The 24,889-nt window shown below is 36.7% G+C and overlaps 4 protein-coding genes and 1 long non-coding RNA gene across 7 annotated transcripts; 2 read left to right on the top strand and 3 right to left on the bottom strand.

Annotated features, from left to right (window-relative positions):
* Positions 38-13,755, top strand: LOC18587507 (E3 ubiquitin-protein ligase SHPRH). Of its 3 annotated transcripts, none has more exons than XM_018129192.1 (20): positions 38-244; positions 532-1,360; positions 1,482-1,688; positions 1,862-1,923; positions 2,512-2,992; positions 3,892-4,092; positions 4,606-4,861; positions 5,874-6,114; positions 6,273-6,394; positions 6,476-7,057; positions 7,898-8,064; positions 8,443-8,659; positions 8,752-8,949; positions 9,596-9,712; positions 9,996-10,238; positions 10,539-10,743; positions 11,384-11,601; positions 11,752-11,903; positions 12,174-12,438; positions 13,312-13,755. In XM_018129192.1, the coding sequence occupies exons 2-20, from the start codon at positions 540-542 to the stop codon at positions 13,555-13,557; spliced, it is 5,001 nt and encodes a 1,666-aa protein (XP_017984681.1). In that variant the 5' UTR covers positions 38-244; positions 532-539; the 3' UTR covers positions 13,558-13,755. The 3 variants fall into 3 exon arrangements, with proteins under 3 accessions (XP_017984681.1, XP_017984680.1, XP_017984679.1); XM_018129191.1 differs by having other exon boundaries at positions 6,225-6,394; XM_018129190.1 differs by having other exon boundaries at positions 5,874-6,117; positions 6,225-6,394.
* Positions 13,830-14,987, top strand: LOC18587506. Its single transcript, XM_007011314.2, has one exon. The coding sequence runs from the start codon at positions 14,276-14,278 to the stop codon at positions 14,756-14,758; it is 483 nt and encodes a 160-aa protein (XP_007011376.2). The 5' UTR covers positions 13,830-14,275; the 3' UTR covers positions 14,759-14,987.
* Positions 15,094-16,911, bottom strand: LOC18587505 (transcription elongation factor TFIIS). Its single transcript, XM_007011313.2, has 2 exons — positions 16,558-16,911; positions 15,094-16,279 (listed from the first exon to the last, which is right to left on the bottom strand). Exons 1-2 carry the CDS (start codon positions 16,732-16,734, stop codon positions 15,413-15,415), a joined length of 1,044 nt encoding a protein of 347 aa, XP_007011375.1. The 5' UTR covers positions 16,735-16,911; the 3' UTR covers positions 15,094-15,412.
* On the bottom strand, positions 17,420-19,415 carry LOC18587503. Its single transcript, XR_001929833.1, has 2 exons — positions 19,099-19,415; positions 17,420-17,769 (listed from the first exon to the last, which is right to left on the bottom strand). It is a non-coding gene; the product is annotated as an uncharacterized LOC18587503 (long non-coding RNA).
* LOC18587502 (rhodanese-like domain-containing protein 7) lies at positions 19,681-23,050 on the bottom strand. Its single transcript, XM_018129675.1, has 5 exons — positions 22,660-23,050; positions 21,938-22,189; positions 21,732-21,830; positions 20,575-20,868; positions 19,681-20,359 (listed from the first exon to the last, which is right to left on the bottom strand). The coding sequence occupies exons 1-5, from the start codon at positions 23,017-23,019 to the stop codon at positions 19,982-19,984; spliced, it is 1,383 nt and encodes a 460-aa protein (XP_017985164.1). The 5' UTR covers positions 23,020-23,050; the 3' UTR covers positions 19,681-19,981.

Genomic DNA, 24,889 nt, shown 5'->3' with positions numbered 1-24,889 from the left:
TCGAATAAGTGAGTGTGAGTTTGGCCACGCCTTGCTTGGGAATTAGAAGTTCCATAAAACAAAACAAATCCATCTTCGAGTTACCGACTTTGGCAACTCGCACTTGGCGCGTGAGTTGCAGTCTCCCAGCAGTCTTGACTCGTCTGCCTATGTTCTTCCTTCAAACCTCACAATTCAAATCCGAAACTTTCTCCTTATAGCACCTTTTTCTAATGCAACCAAATTCTACCTTAACCTGTTCCAGGTATTGCTTTTGTTTCTCTTTCTCAGGTTTTATATTCTTTTCTCTAGCTTTTTTGCATTGTTTCCATCCAATTTGCTCCTTTTCCCGTTTATATTTCTGCTTATTTGATTGAGTTTCTTTGCTTTCAACTTTTGTTTATTGCTTTTGGCATGTGCTAATGATCTGGGTATGCCTTTGCATCAAAAGAACTTTGGCAGTTGCTTGAATTGGCTATTGATACACTCTTAAGCTTCTGGCTTTGTTTGCATTTTTTCTGTACGTTTATCTAGTTTCTATTTGGTTTGTAGTGAGAACAATGGGTAGGAAAAAGCAATCCAATCCACGTCGATCGGGCGCCTTAGTTATAGAGACCAATGGTAATGCCGAACCAGATTTGTACAAACAGGAAGCAAACCAAAACGGGCAAAAAGGAAAGGAGGAACTCGTGGATACAGAAAAACCATTCTTTGTAGAAATTGATAAGACTTCTTGGCATTCGGATGAGCATCTTGATATATCTGAGGTTGTTCTGATTGATTTGAATTTGAGAGAAGGGTTTGCTGGTTATAGAATCAGTGAGGACTTTTATGGGGACTCCAAGTACTCCTTAAGGTTTCGAGTTTGTAATGTCTGTGAGTTTATCAGTCGTATTAAACTAGGACATTGGCCTGTGTTATCTTCCAGTGATGTATCTTTGGAATTTGTAGAGAAAAACATGAATGATGGTGCGGAGATGGAATCAGTGATGTTATCTGGGAGTTTTGATGGTCTTGATGAAGGTATTTCTTCTCTTGTGCACTTAGCAAGTTTGAAATTTGTGACTTTGAGGCCAGTGATGGGAGTAATGCTTTCAGAGAGCTTGTCATCTCTCAGAGTGAGGGTGGAGATACTAAAGAGAGTTTTTGAAAATTGTGAGTCACTCATGGAGAACACGAGGCAACTTTGGAAAAAGAGTATGATGAATGTCATGGCTTGGTTACGTCCTGAAGTAATGACTTCTGAGGCTAAGTATGGAATTAGTGAATCAATGAACATGGAAGTTGATGTGTATCCAGTGAAAGAAGAAGAAACTTCCCGACCTGGGAAACGTGCGAGGTTTGATGTTTCTGGATTTTACGAAGCCATAAAGCCATCAAAGTGAGTTGACCAATTATTTTATTGTAGATTTATTTAGTGGTGCATAACTGTTGTAGTTCCTTTCCAGCTTCCTATTGCGGTGCAATACTGAAATCAAATTACTTGTATGTCTCCTGTGCAGAGAGAACTCAATGCTTGAGGATGAAATTCCTGACTTGCTCCCTGTTCTTAGACCATATCAGCGCCGTGCAGCTTATTGGATGGTACAAAGAGAGAAGGGAGATTCAAGAAGTCTGGATGAATGGGAAAGGAGCATGTTGTCTTCTCCATTGTGTATACCAGTGGATTTTCTGGATGATTATTCAAAAATGTACTTTAATCCATTTGGGTATGGTTTTCTTTCTTCAACTAGCATTGTACTTGAAAAGGATGTCCTTAAATTGTTTCTGTCAGTTGTGGCTTGTAGTTTTTCCCATCCCCCAGTACCACCCCCTAAAAAATAAAAATAAAAAATACCTTTTTATATCTTCACTTGCTTACTGTGTGAGATTATGTCTTCAGTGGAAATGTTTCGCGGCATTTGGAGTCCACTTCTCCATATGTCTATGGCGGTATTCTAGCGGGTAGGTAAGTTTGTTTAGTATGTGTCAGTTTTCCAGAAACTCTTGCAATCCTTGCAACATATTTATATTCATACAGTGCTGAAGTTTTAATAGTAATAGGGAATGAAAACTTTTGCATGCATAGCCTATCAACTTCTCAGGGGATTGAAAGTTTTCGTTATAAAATTGATTCTCCCGCTGTGATCAATAGTTCAGAGACATAGCAATTTTGCCACAGTAGTTACAGTGTTATGCAATATAGACATCATTTCTGCATCTTTCACTACTTCAGCATCTCTCTGGTCGGTTCATTTAAGTTTGACTTGTATATGCCCCGATTTGTGAGATTGTGGTGCTCAAAAGTAACATGGGAATCTAGTCTTGCTTGGTTATTAGCCTACCTAGATATTGACACTACAAATTATTCCAATTCTTTGTATGCTACTGTCTGGTGCATGCTCCAAAAATTTTGGGGCTCTTTTTGGATTTTTAATTCCTGAAGAGTTATGCTGATTTTCCTTTTATATATATATTGTTTAAAGCTGATATTTATCCACAAATCTGATTTCACTCTGCTTGCTTTGGTGGTGGTCATTATGAATATCACAGATGAAATGGGTTTGGGGAAGACTGTTGAACTGCTTGCTTGCATCTTCGCACACCAGAAGCCATCATCTGAAGGTGGTGTATGTAAGGATACTGAAGCAGAGGTTACTATGGATGAGAAAATTAGTCTCAGAAGGTTGAAAAGGGAGCGTGTTGAGTGCATATGTGGAGCTGTAAGTGAAAACCGCAAATATAAAGGATTATGGGTACAGTGTGACATCTGTGATGCTTGGCAACATTCAGAGTGTGTTGGTTATTCACCTCGAGGAAAAGCTCGTAAAGCCAGTGCAAGTGCCGATGAACAAGGACTGCAAAAGCCGAAAAGAAGGAAAGAGATAACCAATATTGTTGTCAGAGAGGGAGAACATATCTGCCAGCCATGTTCAGAGCTACTACAAGCTACTGACTCTCCCATTGCATCAGGTGCTACTCTTATAGTCTGTCCAGCTCCTATATTATCCCAATGGCACGATGAGATTATACGGTAAAATTTTTTTTCCTTGACTTCATTTTGTACACTTCCAAATTTCAGTATCCATAGGACTATAATAATATTAAATTTTGCATTGTCTTGGTGAGTAAACTTATGGTTTTGGAGAATGAAGAAATTTGCTTATCATTTTGCCCAATTTAACTTAATTCAATCTGATTGTAAAGGAAAGAAAAGTATTAAAATATATGAATTATCTGCTGATTCAATCAAACATGGTTTTCTATGAGCAACTGGGATGTTGGAAGTTATGGGCATATGACATCTTCTAATGGTAAGATAGAGCTCAAATCGATTAAGACTTTGTTGTGATCCTGATGCAACCTTTTCTCTATAAGGCCCTGATTAGAAGAATTAGTAGCCTCACCTCATCTGAACTCTAATCTCTCAGCATCAATTGTAAGACAACAAGTTTACAAGCTTGTGGTACTAAGGGAGGCCTTCTTTCTGGTCTGCCCTGAAGTCCCTTAAACTTGATGATTTCCTAAAAGGCAGGTGCCCAATATGACGAAAGTACCAAACAGATCTGGAAAAATGAGGATGATCCATGTGTAGGCAATTTATGAAACATTGATCTGTCAAAGTAACCTTCCATTGTTAATGCATTCAGGAAATTATGAGTCATTGGAGTTGAAATTGAAACCATAATATTGAAAATGAATCTACAAATCATAGATCAAAGCCAGTTTCATGCATGACATCTTAATTACTTTCATTTCATTCTGATGAAAAATTGAAATATGTTGATAGATCTTATATGTGAGTCGATTTACTTGAAATAATATTTACATGTTCACAGGATTGTTGTATTGGATTACTTCATTCCCTTTAACTTTGATTTCATTAAAGAAAGATACTTATATATGTTTCTTTTACTTTATTGTTATCCTTAGTCATACACGTCCAGGTTCCTTAAAAACTTGTGTCTATGAAGGTGTGAGAAACCCTTCTCTTTCAAATGCATCTAGAGTGGATATCAATGAACTTGTCAGTGCTGACATTGTATTAACAACATATGATGTACTCAAAGAGGACCTCTCTCACGACTCTGACAGGCATGAAGGTGATCGACGCTTCTTGAGATTCCAGAAGAGGTTCCTTCTTAACTTCTGATTTATTGTTTTTTGTTCAAAATGAGCATTTGATATCTTATTGGCTTTTTATTCAAAAGTGTCCTCAAGTTGTTACTAAAATACATTGCTTCTGAGATTGACTGGGTTCTTCGAATGCTTGGAGCTGCCTTCATGGACGTATCCAGGCTCTTCCAAAATTTTATTTTGACCTTTTTGTCAATGATCTTTCTGATTTCTTCAGTGCTTAATTGCTTACCTTCAATTTTTTTTCCCTCCAATCCCTGTAGTTTCTTTCAATATATATATATATATAATCACTATAACAACATTTAGTGCATTCTTACAGTAATTTTATGAAAAGAACTTGCTAGAGCAGCTTACATACTCCAAAAAGAAAATAGAAATAATTAGAAAAGATTAAATGAAATTTTCAACTAACAAGAATGTGCCTCTGTTGACTTAATATTCTAGCTCCAATCCTGGCTGCCTCGAAATTTAATGTTTCAAGATGATAACTGGCTGTCTTTTTGGTAGGTACCCTGTCATTCCAACTCTTCTAACCAGAATATTTTGGTGGAGGATTTGTCTGGATGAAGCTCAAATGGTGGAGAGTAATACTGCTGCTGCAACAGAAATGGCCATGAGGCTATATGCTAAGCATCACTGGTGTATTACAGGCACTCCTATACAACGCAAACTTGATGACTTATATGGACTTTTAAGATTCCTGAAACTAAGTCCTTTCAATGTTTCAAGGTGGTGGGTGGAAGTTATACGAGATCCATATGAGGTATGAAGTTATCTTAACTTTGTATGTATTCAACATTCACATATGTGCATGACGGCCTCCAATGTACACTTAAATAGGTGCCAATCTTTCTTATAATGGCAAATAAAGGCATTTGTCGTGTTATATAATATTATAATTTTGACATCACAAGCTGTCAAAAAATTTAAAATTTCTTGATGGCATGAGCTGCATAATAAATACTAACAAAAGCTTTTGGATGTAGTAGTTCTGATTATGTACCTACTAATTTAACAATGAGAAGTATGCAAGTGAATTAATATCTTGCAATAAACTGGAACATCAGGAGTTTGCTCTGAAAGAACAGGCATGTAAAAGGTATGTGACATACGGCAGTGAAGTAGGTCATGCCATCTGAAGTAAATTCTTCCCCTAGCATAAAGAAGAATAAGAATGAAATCATACTTATAGATATTGTGCCTTGAATGTTGTACAAGTTCAGAGTCCTATAAAAGGGATGCTTTTATGTAACAAGAAGTAAGAGAACTAACCGGCTATCTTTAATCTATAAGCTTCTCCCTTCCAAAAAAAAAAACTATAAGCTTCTTTGTCTTCTATGAGCATTCACTCTTGATATAAGTTCTTTATAAGAACATTATACCCTGGGTAAAACAATAACTGTCTTAAATATCCTGCGCAATGTTCCATGGATGGTCCTTTTTGGATGATTTGGATTGCAATAGCTGTATAAAATTTCCCAATAATGTTCCATGGATGGTCCTTTGTGGATGATATTGCTTGTAGGTCTAAATTGTGTATGCTGCTAGCTTGTGACTGACATGTCTTTTAGAAATTTTATTTGAAAACTTTATCAGATACTGCTAGCAAACTATGACCTTACTGTTTCACCCACAATGCACTGTTCTTTGTGAATATTGACTAGCATCTTTTCACTGAATGTTCCTCTGGCTCTTCTTTAAATCCTGAAGTGGTTTTAAATAGTCTCTTACAGTTTCCAAATTTTTATTTTATATTTATTCTGCTCCTTTTGCAGAGGAGAGAAGGAGGAGCAATGGAATTCACACATAAATTGTTTAAACGAATCATGTGGCGTTCGTCAAAAGTACATGTTGCAGACGAATTGCAGCTTCCCCCTCAAGAGGAATGTGTCTCTTGGCTCACTTTCTCACCAATTGAAGAACACTTTTATCAAAGGCAACATGAAACATGTGTGAGTTATGCCAGTGAAGTTCTTGAAAGTTTGAAAGAAGATTTCCTGAAAAGAGAAGTCCCAGGTTGTTGGTAGTTGTACAATGACTTTATTTAAGAGACATTTATCAGTAATGTACCAACTTAAAGTCAGAAAATGAATTTAGGTCTTATATATTCATATTTACTTTTCTAGGTAGTATTTGTTCTGGTGTGACTTTCGATCCTCTCATCACTCATACAGAAGCTGCAAAGCTGCTGAACTCACTCTTGAAGCTTCGCCAAGCCTGTTGTCACCCTCAAGTAGGAAGCTTCGGGCTGCGTTCTCTGCAACAGGCCCCAATGACCATGGAGGAAATATTAAATGTGGGTTAAACATTTTGTGAAATTTGCTGCAAAAGCTTTTATTTTTGGTACTTTACATTAAGAGTGATATTGTTTTTGAAGGTTCTTATAAGCAAGACCAAGACAGAAGGAGAGGAAGCGCTCCGGATGTTAGTTAGTGCTTTAAATGGGCTTGCAGGAATAGCTATAATAGAGGAGAAACTTTCTCAAGCAGTATCATTGTACAAGGAAGCACTGGATATCACTAAAGAGCACTCTGAGGATTTTCGCCTGGACCCTCTGTTGAATATTCACATTCATCACAATCTTGCTGAGATACTCCAAATGGTTACAAGCTTGGAGAAACTTCCAGTAGAGATGCAGCAGTTCTCTGGAAGCTCTGAGAAAGCCTCCAAGGCCCACAGTAATGAATTGTGTGATCAAAGTTCTGTGAAGAGCCAGAAACTTTATGACCAAGAGAATTCAGAAATCAATGCTGGGAATCTACCAGATATAGCATCTGACCTATCAGAAAATGGCATAAATAATGACCAAGATTCTAATGGTCAGTGCCATGTGTCATCCGGAACTTTAAACAAACAATCTTTGAGAATAGACTGTGAGAATTTAAAACAGAGGTACCTATCAGCGTTCACTACAAAGTTATCTGCAGCTCAGCAAGAGTTCAGGAAATCATACATGCAGGTATAATCCATGTTTTTCCTTAACATTTTGGTATGTGATACATGATAAATGTTGGACAATATGTATCATCTGCACAGCCATACTAGTTGAGATGTAGGTGTTGTCATTTGATGCTACTTGCCGATTGTAACTTACATGTCATGCTATATTCTACAAGTGTACTTTGTGCTTGTAGTACTTGCTCTCTCTCATCTGCATGCCCATTCAGTAGCATATTTGTGGCAATGTAATCAGCACATAGGGAAGCCAAAATGTAGTTGTTTCCTACCACATATAACCTCGAAAAATCAAAAATATTTTTCCAACCTCTTGAAAGGTCACTTTGCATAAACAGGACCATTATAGTTCACTCAACTCAACAAATAGGCATGATTGTTGCTTGCAGTAATATCAAGAGGATACAACAGGCAGTGCCTTGTTTTTCCTTATTGCTGCACTCTCCCACAAACACAGTTTTTTCTTTATTTTTCTGGAAAAGGAAGGATTCTTTCCATGCTGGTGTATGGCCCTCTGAGGGTGTTTTCTCTTTAATCATGTCACAAGGTTCTAGTCAGGTTGGAATGATAGATTCCTGATGGCAACAAAAATCTGCTTCCAGAAGAATAGGTCATACCTTTATTGTTCAAAAATTGATTTTTACATCCTTTACATTGTCAATAAAGCCACGTCTTGATTTAAATTAAAATTATGGAATGTTCTATAGAACATGTTAAGCCAAAGGTGGTAATTGTCAGTTGCAATAATAGCCTTCTTAGTTGTAGATTTCTATATCCTGCTGTTTGCTTTGCAATTGTTTGTCATCTACTGCACTTTGGATGATTAACAATTATGTTTTTGCAGGTTTGTAATGCATTTAGTGATATCAAAAATGAAGATACAGTTTGGTGGTTGGAAGCTCTTCATCATGCTGAGCAAAATAAGGACTTCTCTAACGAGTTAATCAGAAAGATTGAAGAGGCTATCGCAGGATCTCTTAAAAATCGACGCTCATTGCGGATGTCTTCCTGGTTAGTGATGATCTTAGTTTTCAGAATTGCCTTTCCTGAGCAGTGCTGCGAATATTTATACACCATAACTTATTCTTTCTGCTCATTCAATTGTAACTTAAACCTGCCTTATTAATGCATGTTTTTCATTTCAAGAATCTGCTGATTTATACTGTTCAACAGAACACTTTTCATATATCATTTTTAATCAGAAACAGGTTTGCAGTTGCAAAATGGGGTTCTTCCCTAAGCAGGCTATTAAAATTTTGTTGCTTTTTTGCATTGTAATTAGTATATTGTACGTTTTTAAAAGTTTCTGATGGAATATATTGTAATAGTTATAATTTAATTAGATGCTATTTTCCAGATAGTGACCAGCTTTTATTGGGTTTATTACAGGTTTCAGAGTATTACTGCTCTAAAGTATCACATCCAGACTGGTTTAGATCTATTGGAATCCGTTAGGGGAAAATTGCTTGATCGACTTTTAGAAATTGATAAAACAATGGAAAGACCAAACGAGGAAGATATTGAAAGGGTGAGATACTGCCGTAATTGCCAGGTCCTTGGTGATGGCCCCATTTGTGTTCATTGTGAACTAGAGGATTTATTCCAGGTTTGCTTCAAAACTTGTTTGTTCTTGTTGATGTTTGACCTTACAACTATAAACTGTTTCACATTCTTTACATTTTTAACTTCTTGCACCAGGATTATGAGGCAAGGCTCTTTCGTGTTAACAAAAAGGATGGAGATATAATTATTTCTGCCGAAGAGGCAGTAGATTTGCAGAAGAAGAAGTCTGCCCTAAATCGCTTTTATTGGAATTTATCACAGCCAAATAAAAATTCAACTTTATCTGATGTTGATAATAAAGAACTGAAGAGAGATGTTCAAGAAACAATAGTGGTTGGTTACTTTATCTCATCTGAATTTTATTCTTTAGGTGTATTAGGTTTCACTAATCATGGTTGACAAGTTGATGAACTTGAGAATCTACATACTTGATATTGCTATACCTTACAGTGTTGAGCTCTAGCACTGGCCAACTTTATATCTTAATGCTTACCTTAGGCATAAGATTGTGACAGCTGCCTCTCTAACACATATTTTGTCATCACCGTTCTGATTTTATATGTTGTTTTTCTATTTTGGTTCTCTCCTTTTTAATTTCTTTCTAATTTATTTAGTTTTGGTCTGCTTCTTGTTGATATTCAATCTTTACTTGTCGATAATCACATGTGCCTAGGCCGACTTTCCTAGGATTTACAAAAGAACTGCTTTTCACCTACAGGAGTTTGATATCAAATAGCACCTGGCTGTATACTTGTCAACCCCAGGACACCATCTCTAAAATCATAGTTGTATTTTTAGCTATGGTCTATCAACTAGTATTAATCATGTTCCATAGCATATCTTGAAAACTGCATGAAATCTGTGCCATTGTCAATTTGAATTCCAAATTTACTTTCATGAACTTCAATACTGCCAAAGACAATATTCTTAAGTAACAAGTAGCTTTGACACTTTGTTCTCTTTATCTTATCATTTATAGGTCTCAAAGTCTCCCTCTCAATTGGAAGTAGCTCTTGGAGTTATAAAGAGCTGTTGCAAGGGTCAGTTAGGAAAGGAGGGTATGTTGGCAGCTACAAAACAGCTACATATTCTGGAGGTATGGTCTGGTCCATTCAATTATTTTTGTTGGTATTAGCTGCTAAACTGCCACTAATTGGTTTTTCTTTTTTTTTTTTTGGGGGGGGGGTGGGGGGGGTGGTGGGGGGGACGTAATCATACCCAGTTGTTTCCTCATTGTATTAGCATGCTGTTTATATGCTTATGTTGTGAAGGAGTTCTCAGGTGATTTTGTCTCATGTAAATATCACGTCTTTTATGGAAACTGATTTTCCTGTTTTCCTTCTTTTGTCCCCTCCTACCTTTCTTGTAACCTTGTTAAGGGCATGAGGAAGGAATATCGGCATGCAAGGCTCTTAGCAATTGCTCAAGCACAAGTTCTGAATGCGCATGACGAAATCAAGATGGCAACCACTCGATTGCACATAAGAGAGGCAGAAAATGATAAATCTATTGATGCCTTAAGTCCAAATGAATTGGCTTCAGCTAGTGTGCAAAACACAAGCGACAAGTTCATGTCCTTGACTCTGTTATCAAATATCAAAGGGAAACTTCGTTACTTGAAGGTACCACAAAAATGTCTGCTGGAAATTCTTTATGGTCAAGTTTTACTTTGCCCATTCCTCTCTGTACACCACAGTTTGTTCCTTTGCAATCTTATGGTTGACATGTTTTAGCTCTGGCAGGATGAAATCATTGCTTGATTAGTTTCTTTTTATTATGGCTCTTCATAAGCTTTGGCCCGAAGGAAATCGCATTTCTTAATATTTGTTTTCATTCAACTTTTTCCTTGTGTCACGTCTTCCTATATTAATAACATAACTCATTTGCTGCTATTATACTTACTTTACATGAATTATTTTCAGGGGTTGGTTCTATCCAAAAATAAGTTGCCAATGGAAAGTTCTGATAATTCAGCTTTAACTCAAGATATGACTACCATGTCAACTTCCATAGAACAGAAAAGTACATGTCTACCTAAAGCTGATGGGGAAGCTTGCCCTGTTTGTCAAGAAAGGCTAAGCAATCAAAAGATGGTATTTCAATGTGGACACATTACTTGCTGTAAATGTAAGTTTTGGATCATCCCTATCTCCATGTCCTGATTTCTGACCTGCCATAAAAGCCATCTGCACTAAAAAAAAATGTTGGTGTTAAGGATATTAGCCTTGCAATGAAAATTAATGTAACAATGTTTCATAAACTACATACTACTGATACATGCTAGTCAAGGAAAATTCTGCACCACGGTCAGTCACTGTTAGTAATTTTCTGCCATTAGTATACATGGTGAACTGTTGAACTAGTAGCCCTTCTTTCCTCAGCTTATGTGGTGAACTGCATTCTCAGTTGACTGGATAACTTGGTAAAATCCTCCCAAAAATAATAAGGTTCTTTTAAGATATAATATTCACTGTCCATAGTCTTGTAAAAGATCTTCCAAAAGCCTTACTTCGAACATAATGTCATTTGGCACACCTGTCAATATCCACGCCTTGTCTGTGAAATCACTTGAATTGACAAATGGTGTCTCATCAATTGTCAATATCCGTTCTTTTATTTTTTTTTAATTTTATTTGCAGTTTGTCACCATTTTAGGGTGACCTGTCATGTTTCCATTATTATATCCTATTGATTTATCATATTGACTATTTTATTTGCTTTGAACTTTTCATTTTATCCGTTTGCACCTCATGCTTCACTTTTACAGGTTTATTTGTAATGACTGAGCAAAGATCACGTTATTGGAATAAATCTCAAAATAAGTGGGTAATGTGCCCAATATGTAGACAGCACACAGATGTTGGAAATATTGCTTTAGCAGATGATAGACAAATTAAATCACCTAACTCTGCCATCCTTCACACAATTCAAGGTGGCGACAATGGTGAAGAATCTTTGACCGTTCAAGGTTCCTATGGAACAAAGGTACATTTCCTAGTATTCTTTTTCTTTTTGAGATTGCACAACTTCTTTCATGGTAGAAAAACTTGCAGTGAAAATGAGAAATCTACCAGCTATTTTTATCAGGACATCTAGATGACCGTTGTGGTAAACTTGTTGTTGATGATTGTACAGATTGAAGCTGTTACAAGAAGGATATTGTGGATTAAGTCTGCTGACCCAAAAGCTAAAGTTCTGGTTTTCTCTAGTTGGAATGATGTTCTCGATGTGTTAGAACATGCATTCACTGCTAATGACATTACCTACATCCGAACAAAAGGGGGAAGGTAAGAGAATCTGTTTATCAGCTTGCTATTTTACTATATCATTGCTGATTGATTACCTGAAGAGTTATGAAAATGCCTTGAAAGGTGTGCCACCCTAGTACAAGAGGTGAAAAGCTTGGCTCTTCTGCAGTGGCTGTTTAGATCCTTTAGTTTCTGCTTTCAAACTGTAGCCTAATTAGATTATTAGTTAAATATTGTAAGGCGCTGTCATTATCTGGAAAAAGAACTCAGTTATCAGATTGATTGAGTTATTAAGATTTGCAATTACAGGAAATCACATGTTGCCATCAGCGAATTTAGAGGACAGACAATTGGTGAAAAAGGAATCCAGAAGATACATAAGAAGAAGCCAGAACCCAAATTTGTTCAAGTTTTATTGATTTTGATCCAACATGGAGCAAATGGCCTAAATCTTTTGGAGGCACAGCATGTTATTCTTGTGGAACCACTACTCAATCCTGCAGTAGAAGCACAAGCAATCAGCAGGGTACATCGAATTGGGCAGGAGAATAGGACGCTTGTTCATCGTTTTATAGTATGTGTATTTACCTATCTATTGAGTATTATATGACTGCAGTGAGTGCATGTTGCTGCCTTTGTGTGTATGTGCGTATGGATTTTGTTGAGTGTATGATTTCGTCTCCATGTTGCAAGTACCTTTGAGAGTGCATATAGAAATGTTTTAAATTTGCATTTAGGATTTCTTGCTGTATCTCTCCGCCCAACAATTGACTAGTGAAATTTATATGATAATAAAAATCATACTCCATGAGATTTACCAGATTAGTGCCAAATAGGTTTATTCAGATGAAATATGAGGGGCACATCTGAAGTTGTTTAGTGTTTCAGGCAGGCATAAGTTCACTTTTCTTGTATGCTGATCCCATTATATTTTACCGTTAATTTTTCATACGTTGTTATCATTAGTTGCTCTGGGTCAATTTTTAGAAACTACTATGTAGGTTCAACAGTGAGTGTTTGGTTCATTTTAATTCCTTCATTTCTCAGTTATTTATAAATGTTGTGTGTGAGTGCATATGTGTGTAACTATAAACTCCATGTTATGTTTCAAAAAAAAAAAAAAACTATAAACTCCATGTTTTATCCTTGTTCATCCTCTAAAATTCTGAAGAGGCTTTTGTTTAAGAAGCTCATTGGACAAGCACCCAATTTCAGATTATCAGTCATTCTTTCTCATGAAACCTAAGGAGGCTTTCAATACTCTCCCTAGTTTAATGTTGAACAATGGCATTCAATGATTTATATCTTAGAGTTCAACATAACCGAACATGATAATCTAAGATCCTAACACATTTGCTTCATTTCATTTTCATTTTTAAATTCAGATCATTGGCTTCTACATGCATGGTTTTCTGGCCTTATGTGATTTTTATCTTTTTGATATTAGGTTAAAAACACAGTGGAAGAGAGCATATATAAACTAAACAGAAGCAGGAACTCTAGTGGCTTTGTTGGGAACACCAGGAATCAAGACCAGCCTGTTCTGACACTCAAAGATGTGGAATCCCTCTTTGCAGCAGCGCCCAAAATTGATGAAAAGCCGACTGAAAGTGAAAGTCTGAGAAACTTGCCTCCTTCCGTGGCTGCTGCTATAGCAGCTGAGAGGAGACTCAGAGGAAACCTAACTGCATGATGTTCTTTCTGATTGAGCTTGAAACTTCTTTAGAGCAATGACCAGTTCCATCAGGTAGTTAAAATAGTAGTAGAAATTCATTTTTAGGCTTTTGAATTAAGGTTCATATTTGGTCTTCTCCCATTAGCGCTTTGAGCTTTCAATTGCAGAGACTAATTGGATTCAGAGTGTTATGTATATAACTAATTTAATAAGCTATGCAAATGCAGGTCAATTTATTCATAAATAAACTATTTTGATGCTTTACAAACAGAGCTAAAAATTATCATAAATAAACTGTACTACAGAGTGAGATGGGATTGTCAAAATGTAGCTTCTGGTATCAAACATGGAAAACCCAGACAGTTCCTTGGCAAATTCATCTTCTCTCCATGTAAGGACCACACTGTTGGCCTTGAGACATAAATGTTACGTCTTGGACAATGTGAGCACCAAACCAGTGACAAGGGCATGGCCTGTTGAGTGCTGACAAGGGCGTTCACTTCGATCTTTGAAGCGTGTGCCTTTCTGCTAGGAATTGAGGACCAACCCAAGTCTTGACACGCTGTTTCTGTGCATGTTTCGTGTGCATCTTGAAACCGCATTGTGCTACGTGGAGCGGTTGCATCGGCTTCCGAACTCTATATAAAACGACCCCATAAGGCTCGAATCAGACAAGTTCATTAGAACCACAGATCAAGTTCAGAACAAACTACTCCTTCAGCGTTGGCGAGTCAACATGGAAACAACCGCTCTTTGTCAGACAAGCACTCTGGGTACTGGTTCATCTCCACCCATTAACAAGACCATCAAGCAGTTTCCAAAATCATTCGAGGGTCGTTCCAGTCGGTTGAGGATGCCATCTAGGGGTTTGGGAAGTCATGGTTTGAGGTTAAAGCAGCGGTTTGGTCGTGGATTAGGACTTGGGTGCGTGGATTCTGATTCAGGCTTATTGGCTGAATTCGAAAGAGAACTGGAAGCTGAGATGAAACCTGAAGAAGAAGAGTGGATGAGAGTGGGAAAACTGGGAGAAAGGTGCAAGGAAAGGAAAGGAGTGGTGGAGCTGTTAGAGTGCTTGGAAACAGAAGCAATCATGGGGGAAGACCAAGGGAAAGAGCCTACTGACTACAACAGAAGAGCCCAGATCTTTGATAAGAGTTCCAGAGTTTTTCAGGCTCTCAAGGCACGCAGCAAACCTTCTGAGTCTCTACAACAACCTTGACTTTTGTCAAGTAATGATTCAGCTACTGAAAATATAACTTATCAGGCCAATTGTTTCTCTGCAATTCTTCTTTTCAAGTCAAAAACAATAGGATTTCTTATATTTCACTGGCAGGTTTCCAGTTAGCTGGCAACTATACTTGTCCACTAAGAATAAGTAAAGATGACCATGCCATGTGGGATGCTATTATTTGCTCTAGAAATTCTATGAAAAATCAAATTCCATTTTAGATTTTGCATGAATTACTTTGCTCAGAAACCACAAGCAGGATTTACAGACAGTTGGAATTCTGGATGTAAGTTCTCACAATCTACAACTTTGGCAAACTGCGGCACTACCACACAATGGCTAGCAGGTTCAGCTGCTCTGTCACATTCATCCAACAAGTTGCTCAATAAATGTTGACAATGTCACAATTTTGACAAAGCTAAACGAGAAGAGAGCCAAAGAAAAGTTAGAATTTACAATCCACTCCTAACTAGTAAAAAATTCATAACTAACAGCTCCTAATACTACTAATTACAGCTCCTATCCTAAACTTAAGCATGCAAACTGCAGCAAATGCTGAAAACACAACAGTTGCTGGCAGCCTAATGACCATTCCTACATGGTTCTCAGGAAAGAAAAAATGAAGATGGAGCAACATAAGAACCATTAGCAAAACTTCCAACGGTTATTGCAATTTGTACATGTTACATATGTTGTCATGGGTTCATCAGCACTCCGAGTCTGCATCTGACAGTAGGTTGTCTTCCGACTTCCACATCGACCGCACTTGAATTGATCGGTTGTGGCTGTTAGAGCATCCATACGCTGACAGTTAAATATAGCTTTGTCTTTGAGTTGTTGGTTCTCAAGTTTCCTCCTGTCACTTGCCATTTCTTCTGTTGTCATGGTGACAATCTTCTCCGGCTTGACTTGTCCAAGCAGGATTTTTCTCCGGAAATCTGGGTTGTTTTGATCCTTCATGTTAAACAAGGTAGACCTGTATCGAATCTTCTTAGCACTATTAGATTTGCCCCAGCTCTCAAACATGGCAGACTCCACAGAAACAGCCACTCTTATTGGATCACAGGCATTTACTTCATCTAGGAAGTCATCACCAGCCTCACTTACGACCTTACACAAGCTCTCATAAATTTGTTCTCTTACTTTGTCCCTCAATTCATCATTACATTTCACCATAGAAGACAGCTCTGGAGGAGCTTTCGCATCAGAAGAAGCTTGCCTTTCTTCTTTGATTATGTTTTCAACCTTATTCTCCACAGAATTTGTTTCTTCAGCAACTCTCTCAGGGTTTGCTGTGCCATTCGTCTGTGTCTTTTGCACCTTCTTAGCATAGGCAAGCTTTGCAGTTGCCGGCTCCGCTCTAACAGAGCTTTTGCTTCCCAATTTTCCATTGTTGTTATCACTGTTCTTCTTCTCGATAACCAGGTTTTTCCATATCTGCAGCAAGTCACAAGCAAAAGCCTGGATTTTCTTCCTAGGATGTTTTGTCAGACACCGAAGTTGTTTACCAACCTGAATGACAAACCCCATCTTAGAATGTAAAATTATAATAATAAAGATAATGCATTTATTCTCTTAAAAGAAAAGAAAATACTGTTTGTTTCCCGGGAAAAACAGAGCAAAATCAGAAATCCAAGCAGAACAACAAATTAAAGAAAAGAACATAAACCCATACTTACATTCAACAGAAGGATGAAAATTTCTTTTTTTTTTTTTTGCAAGAAAAATTATTTATAGAAAAGGGACCAACTGACAGAGAGCAAATGTCAAAAAAAAAAAAAACAGAGTACCTGAGTGGAGACAAGTAGTTGATAAGTGATGGGAAAGTCCTTGAGTTGAGAGAGAGCATCAATGCACCGGCTTTCCTCGGAGGCTCCGCCATCAAGAGCCGCCGCCCTGTCTGCAGCTTTCTTGGCTGCTTCAAACAATTCCACCACCTCTTTCTCCTTCACCTTCACCTTCTCCATTCCTTTTTCTTTTTCCTTTACTAAACAAAATAACTTCAAAAAAAAAAAATCAACTGCAATTTACAGTAGTAAAACAGGGGATGTTGAGAGAAAGTGAAAACAGAGGTCGAGCGAGTTTGCCTAGCTATTGAAGTTAACTGGAGTCAGGACTCTGATCTGACAGCTCTAAATATCTTACAACTGTTTTCCCAAAGCGACACGTGGATTAAGGGATTGTTTTTGTTTTCAATTAATAATTTTTTTCCTTAAATTTTAGATTATTTATAAATTATTATCTTGATCTTTATCCAAACGAATTCATAAAATTATTAGTTTGAGATTATTTATAAATTATATAAAAAAATAAATTATTATCTTTATCGTCATGGAAATTAATGAGATGAATGTATGATAAAAACGAATTAATAAGATTGTCATATGTATTTAATTAAATATTTATTTTTATTCAATTACATCATGTATTATAAATGAGTTTACAATATTTATTTAATTAAATTCGCTTACGAAATTTAAAAATATGAGATAAAATTTAACAACTTAATATTGGAGGGTATCATGGAATATTCATAATTCACTCTTTTCATGCAAAATGAATGGTTAATTCTTGATTACAACATGGAAAGCATGAATTGTTCCAACAGAAATACTGCACAAAAGCATAGAAGGATCATGAAATGCTAAGGTGTAAGTCTGAATTTGATCATGTTCAATCATTCATATCCAATGCCATTTCTCTTTTGATTTATTTTCATTTCCCAGGCAGAATCTCAACCAACAATTCCTGAAACACAGGAATCAACTCCCAAACTGAAAAAGATTATGTTTCTTTCAAAGTTCCAAAGAAGTAATGCCAAGGTGGACTCATTCTCATCACAAAACTAATATCAATCAGAAAATTACAACTACATTATTATTCAAATGTTGATTCCCTCATCAGCAATCTGATAAACAAAATCACAATGAGTTGTGACATCCCATTCGCTTCTACTTAGACTCTGGTTTCTCCAAAAAGGTCCTCTTCAACCAATCAAAAGGCTGGCAAAAGAAAGAGAATTTTCGATCGTTAGCTAATCATTCAAAAACTCATAAACTACTGTAACCTCTAATGACAGGTTGACTATACAGGCACACTTTGCAAAATTTAGGTGAAAATAAAGAGGCAGTTCAAAATAAGAAAAGTCAAACATGGAAAGACAGAAATTCAAAATTTCATCAACAAAATAAGCATAACAATAAGCATCCATTTAATAATGAATCAAACCAAGCTTAGGGAAGAAAAGATGGTCATATCTCTTCTCAATGAGTTTCACTTAGTTGACTGCATGCACAAATCAAGCTCAACCTCACAACCTTTACAAAACAAAGGTTAACAAAATTAGCCAGTCATATATAACCTTCGAGTAATTGTAGATTAGATCTTTACAAGGCTCATAGAGGGGAAGCTCTTCACATAATGTTGCCACTAGTTTTAAACATGTTAAACCAACAGATTAACGTCTGATTGGAACCAAGATGAGATAGATGATGGTTTTGGTGAGACAAGGAGGATTCAGACAAAAGGGTGCCATAAGTGTGCAGAAGTCAATGCAAAACTAAAAGAAACATAACAGAGCACCAGCTAAGGATCAAAAAGTTTAATGGGAAAAGTGGACGATGATAGTAACCGTTCTGCATCCGAACATGGTCAAAAAAGAGAATTTGTATCCAAGAGTGCTTTGAAGCAATGCTCTGTTCAATCATATTATACCCCTAACAAAACCATATCCAAATTGAAACCCTCACCGTCAAGGCATATGTGCCCAATTCACAACTCCTATCTGCTTTATGTTTCCTCTATAACTGTCTAAAGGGGGAAAGGAAGTTTCCAATATTCCATAAATACAAGGTGATCTTCTAATTATCGAGCAGATGCTATCCTACATAAAAAGACCATCTTTTGACCCGGACCAAACACCCCTAAGTTCCAGCAGAAAGTATCATTTTTCTTCTTAAGAAGTAACTGCATAGCCAAATCTCATGGGTGTGTGATTAAGCAAAAACAGAAGTGAACATGATAGTTGAAAAGCCATGTTTTCCAACTAGATAATAAAAAATCAATGCTTTGAATCCTACATTCAAAATGATACTAGTATTACAGAGTGAATGGGTTCTTGAGGGACACCGAAGCAAGCATCAACCGTTTAATCAAATCAGTATTCATAGCTTTAAATTAGATGCAAAGATCTGTCCCAAAGATATACACAAAGACAGATCCCCAAAGAAAAATTTGGGCAAAATCCCTCGATAAACAATCAAAGGTAAACTTTTCCTGTTGATCTAATGATAATACAGCAACAGTTATTCAAAAGGAAGAAAGAAAGAAACCTGGATCAGCCAAAGACCAGTGGTGGTGGCGGCGACGCCCCACAAAGCGGCGGCCTGGATGTCCCCGGGCTGAGGACGGAGCCTAGGCCTCAGGAACTTGAACATAGCACCTTCTCCTGCCATTCCTTAATACCTCCGAATCCGATTTTCAAAAACCCTAACCTTGAAGAGGTAGTAGAATTAATTATGGCGAATTGGATTTGAATCCCTTTCTCTTTCACTCTCCGTCTATGTCCAATGTCGAATGTTCAACTCCTATATTTCTAATCGTTTTTACACCCTCTGATTGTTTCTCATCAACGGTGGACACCAGCTCTCTCCACCGCTTCAAGCGCGTCTCCTTTTGCCATGTCAGCAATCGGCCCTGCCCTTTGCTTTTTCTTTTTCTTTTTTTAATATTTATAAAATTTTAGAACAAATTAATCAAAATCGATTTAATTTATTTAATTTTGATTTTAATTAATCAAATGCATGCTAAGTCCTCCTACTATGATGTAAAAATTATGGCATGAAGTCTCAGCTATGGATATTAGAACTGAGATGGGCATTTTGTTGTAAGTTTGTGTACCATGACTACCCATGAAGCTCAAACACAGCAGCTCTCCATGGACACAAGACTTGCAACCAATGAAAGTCTTGGTCACACAGTTAGTAATTGACATTCTTACAAGATACATTAATGGAGTCTGAATCAAAATGGCACACAAAACCAACTTCAACAAGTTTGAAACAGAGTCCCATTTCCTCATTTTGACCTAACAAGCTTCCTGTCTACAAGCTCAGTACAAAACTGTGTTGGACATCTCCAATCACTAATTCCTATCTAAAACCTTCAGAGTCAAAACGGACTCTTACATCACTAATTGATCATCTGCTGACTACCTTAAACTGAAGATGAAAGCTTGGTTTGGTTCCTCTTTATACTATCCGGCTTTGATGCAGGTCGCCGGCCCTTATCCAGACCACCAATAATGCCCCACGTCTCAAATTGCCTCTGTCGTGCTCTTGCTCTCTCTTTCTCCTCTTCGGACTTCGACAAGAAACAGTGGGGACAAGAAACCCCATACTCCCACTCTGGTGCTTCCATGTCAGCATCACTAACAGGTTGCTTACACCCATAGCAAAGCTTGAAATTTCCTTGTACTAGACCGTGCTCAACAGAGACCCGCTTGTCAAACACAAAGCACTCCCCCTCCCACAGACTCTCTGTTTTGGGAACTTCCTCCAGGTATTTTAAAATCCCACCTTTCAAATGATAGACCTAACAAAATATTTAAAAGGAAAATTGATTTAAGAATCAAATGTAATTAGTGAAGAGATCTCTAATTTTACAGATAGACTCTCAAGTTATTTCAAGAAACAATTGCATCCAGAAACAACTCCAAAAAGAATAACTTTACTACCGAAACAATGACAAAGCATCATGACCATGGATCACCAAACATCATATAATGTAGGTTCAAAAGGAAAAGCAACCTCCTCAAAACCTTTGTTGAGCAGAAAACTCGAAGCTTTCTCGCATCGAATTCCTCCTGTGCAATACATTGCAACCCGCTTTGGCATTTTTTGTTTTGGAATCTCTGCATCTTTATTGATGCTTTCATCCAATCCTTTCTTCTCCATGTTTGCATGCTCCAGTTCTGAACCATCAAGTCGGAACTGGTCCTCCACCCAAGGTGGGAACTCACGAAATGCCGTGGTACATGGATCCACTGCTCCTTTGAACATCCCAATTCTAGTTTCATAATTATTGCGAACATCAATTACCACCTAAATATAAAATAAGCAACAAGATCAGTTAAAACAATCAGTTGCAATCCCTCCACCACTTCTAACAGGTCAACAGAGTGGTGGTAGGGGGGTAGCAAATGATTTTTTTGCTGACTAAAATGTCGCGACTTGTTCAAAACCAATCAAAACAAAAAGTTTTGATAGCATGGCGCATCGCTATTATTTATTGCCAATTTTCAACTCAAAGAACGTCATTAATTGACGCCTTGACCTGCTAATTGGCTTAATATTGAATTCAAATGATTTTGCAGTTGAGACCAAAAAGAAAGCGAACATCAGAACCCTCATGAAAGACACACATGAACCGTGTAGGGAGTCAAAACTTTTTGATGTTATCAATCTTAATAAGCTTGGAACAATAAGCATCTGAAATCAAAGTACTTCAGGCATACAAAGTGCATTTCTTAGTATTTCACACTTGCTTTCTTGCTGAAATAAAGTAAATATCAATAAAAAATTTTAACTTTTGCACCAAAGACCTTAAACCATTTCCATTGCAGTCAAACCAGATCGACCTAAGCGAGAAACAAAAACTGTTAAATGCCACTAATACTCTTCCACAATGCCACAACAGAATAAAATGAGGTTGTTGACTCAAAAGTTTAAACTAATAAGAAAGCTAGTCAAATCTCTATATCCCACATCAGATAAGCCATCCAATGACAAGCTGTACATGAAAGAGCAATGCTTGAAGACAAAAGGGGGTTTCAAGAAACTGGTTTGATCTTTGAATGGTACATACATAGAGAACTCAAAACAAATAAAGATTTGTGAAATCCTGAAAAGCAAATTAGTAAATCACAATGGAGTGACCAAAGCTGCAACAAAGTTTCTTTACTCACAGTATCTGGATCACTGATCAAAGCATTCCAATCCTTTGGGCTGACATACTTTCCAACCTTTTCAATGGGTGATACTTCTGGCATTCCAAGAGTAACAATCTGCTTAAACATGAACAAAGGAGCAACATTGTTATAAGAAGTTGACAAGTGACAGATTAAATTATAAAAAAGCATGCCACTTACTGCTTTGCTTATAAAGAAAATACCTCTTTCTTCAACTTCACTCTCACATGGTCCCACCGAAAGGGTGCATCCTCACCTGCTGCAAGAGGAGAACTAGTAGAGTGTCCATGATGGATAGCTTCCTGCTCAGGACTAACCGGTGACTCTATCTGCCTTAACCCTTTTAAGCGGTCATCAGTTTGAATGAATCCTAGGACTCTTTCCACCGATTCCCGTGTGCCACAAATGCTACCATTGATCCCTTCAGGGGCAAGAATGATGCCACCTGAAACACGCTGATGGGATCAGCTTGGTAAGGTACGACTGACATGAATGCAATAAAGTTACATAGAATGTGCACAACAAAATCTCAAGGCAGCAAGTGGTGTTGAATTACCATGCCAAGAATAAAAGAATATGTTCCTAACAGATAAATAAGTGCCATACAGCTAAATCCAAGAACAATCACCATCATTTTCTGCATCCCACAATAAAAAGCATGAATATTTTCAAACTAACAAAAAAAAGTCGATACCCTATATTCTCCACGAATAAAATGAGCTTGGATATCAAAAAAAATGAAAAAAAATCAATTTTTATTAAAAAATCAAAACATCCCATGCTTTGAGAATTCACGGTAATAACATAAAACTCCTCCTAATTATCAACCAGCATTCCTTCAAATGTTTAAAGCAGCTTATACTACAAAACATACTAAACGAATATATCACTTTAAAGTAATGAAAGAGAGAGAATTGAGGAGTACCAGGTCCTCGCAAAGTTTCTTCAAGGGTTTACGCAAATCAGCATGGTCTGGAAAGTCAGCAAACCTGTAAAAAGAGACGACCACGAGTGAGTCCGAGTCGGGTTCCTCGGGGTTCTGGCAACAATGGGGTTTGCCCGAAGACGAGACGGGAATCGGGTCAGCCGCGGCCCCAGTGAAGCACTTGGACAGCGTCATCCTCCGATCGGAACTGCAAGAATTAGAGAGACGAGCCTTGAGGGGAAGACCAGAGGTTGGTCGAGAAGTGCAGGGAAGATGGAATATAGGGTTGGGGTTAGAGGTATGGGAAGATGATGACAGCATCCTCAGCGCCAGCGATAGAGGTGGTCTGCACCTTAGCATTTCCTTCTGCTCTTCCTTCTACTTTGCTCTATTCCTTCCGGGCTGATACTTGTTGGGTATATCGGGTCAAATAACTACCAAATGGGCTCATTTTTAGCCCATTTCTGCAGTATCCAAACCCAAAAAAGCCCATTTATCCAAATCCAATTACGAGCGTATTTTTTTTTTATATCTTAGTCAAATTTATATAATTATCACATGTTCATTTAATAATTAATTTTTATTTAAACATACCTTAAATAAATCCGTATCATCTTTTTTAATTCGTGTTGTGAAATTAAAGAACTCTATTAATGATTATCGACAACATTAATTCCTATTCGGGTTTTAAATTCCATAATCGACGTATTAGATAATAATTATTGAATTATTGATAACCGATAGCATTCTTAGTCTGGGTTTTCTTTTAAATGAATCATTAAAACCAATTTAACAGTAATTCTAATCATCAATCAAAGATTTTCCTCAAGATGGTATTAATCAACTATGTGCATGATGTGGAATTGACAACTTGGGTTAAACTAAATATATTTTCATGTTGCATTTGTGCTAGTAGTCAAGTTGCTTTTACCAAAGCCAAATTAAAAACAAAAAATGCCACATTCAAATTAGGAAGGCCTTTTGACCTTTCTTGATTTACAAATTAACTAATCAAAACAATATTTGGGTATATAATAATGCTTATGGAAGGTTTATTTTCATTTTCTTCTCGATACGTGTCAAAATTTATTATATTTAGGTCGTGACACGAGCTAAATGATCCGAATTCAAAATAATAATAATTATAAGATGTGTAAATAATAAATAATATCACACAATTTCAAACATATATTACAATTGATAATTTTTTTTAAAAATTATTACTCCCTTTGACCCGAAATGTTTATCTCTCTTTAATTTTCACGAAAATTTAAACAAAAATTTGAATTTGAATACATTTTGTATTCAAAATTTACATTGTTTTCATGCATTTCCATATTTAAACTACTATATAATAATGAATTTAATATTGAAAATTACAGCATTAGTTTTTCCTATTTTTGGAATACAATGATATAGGACAAGAGAATTTGTAAGCTTGAAAGTTATAGTTTTGGCTTTACTGCCAGAAATAATATTACACCAAGGATCAAAGGAAATAACACATCACTTTCTGCTTCCAGACTAGTCAACCTAATATTTTACTAAAAATCTCAAGCAATCAAAGGGGGGAGGGGCAATTTGTCAAAAACATGGAACCAGTTCATCTAGAAGGGAAGGGGAAGGAAGACTCATGGAAACTTCAGTGCATGGACTTCCACACTCCTTATCAATATCAATCACAAACTAATTCATCTGTTTCTTTTCTTTGCCTTCTATTACCTTTATATTCCCATAACTTTTTCTTTAGTCATGTTTCGTTCATTATATCATTATCTCCTACCCCAGCCTGCCTTAATTTCTTCAAACATCTATCCATTCCTTTCCTAATTTCCATTCTTTTTTTTTTTTTACTTAAAAAAAAGTGTCTATACTTCTAAGACACAAAACAAAAAAACCCCGAATTCAATTTTTTTTTTTTTAATTTTGTAATATTTTATGAAAACGGATCGTATTCAAAATTATCATAAACAAAGAATATGATAGAGTTGAATGGAAAGAAAGAAAGAAAAACAAATGGCTTCTGCCAGCTTTTGGTTTTCAATAGGAAACATGGCCACACTCACATGGTACCTACTTGTAGATCATCACAATATATATATATTGCAATTTGATTAGATAAGTAAATCTTTTCTTGGAGATGAATCCCAATACTTTACAAACAGCATGGTGCACGACGAATTCCATTCATTGGACTGTCTAAAATGCTTATGTATTCCTGAATTTTCAA

Source organism: Theobroma cacao, chromosome 10 (genome assembly GCF_000208745.1).
Source record: "Theobroma cacao cultivar B97-61/B2 chromosome 10, Criollo_cocoa_genome_V2, whole genome shotgun sequence".
NCBI classification, from domain to species: Eukaryota; Viridiplantae; Streptophyta; class Magnoliopsida; order Malvales; family Malvaceae; genus Theobroma; species Theobroma cacao.
The sequence above is the reverse complement of the archived record's forward strand: the minus strand, read 5'-3'. Positions and strand labels throughout refer to the sequence as shown.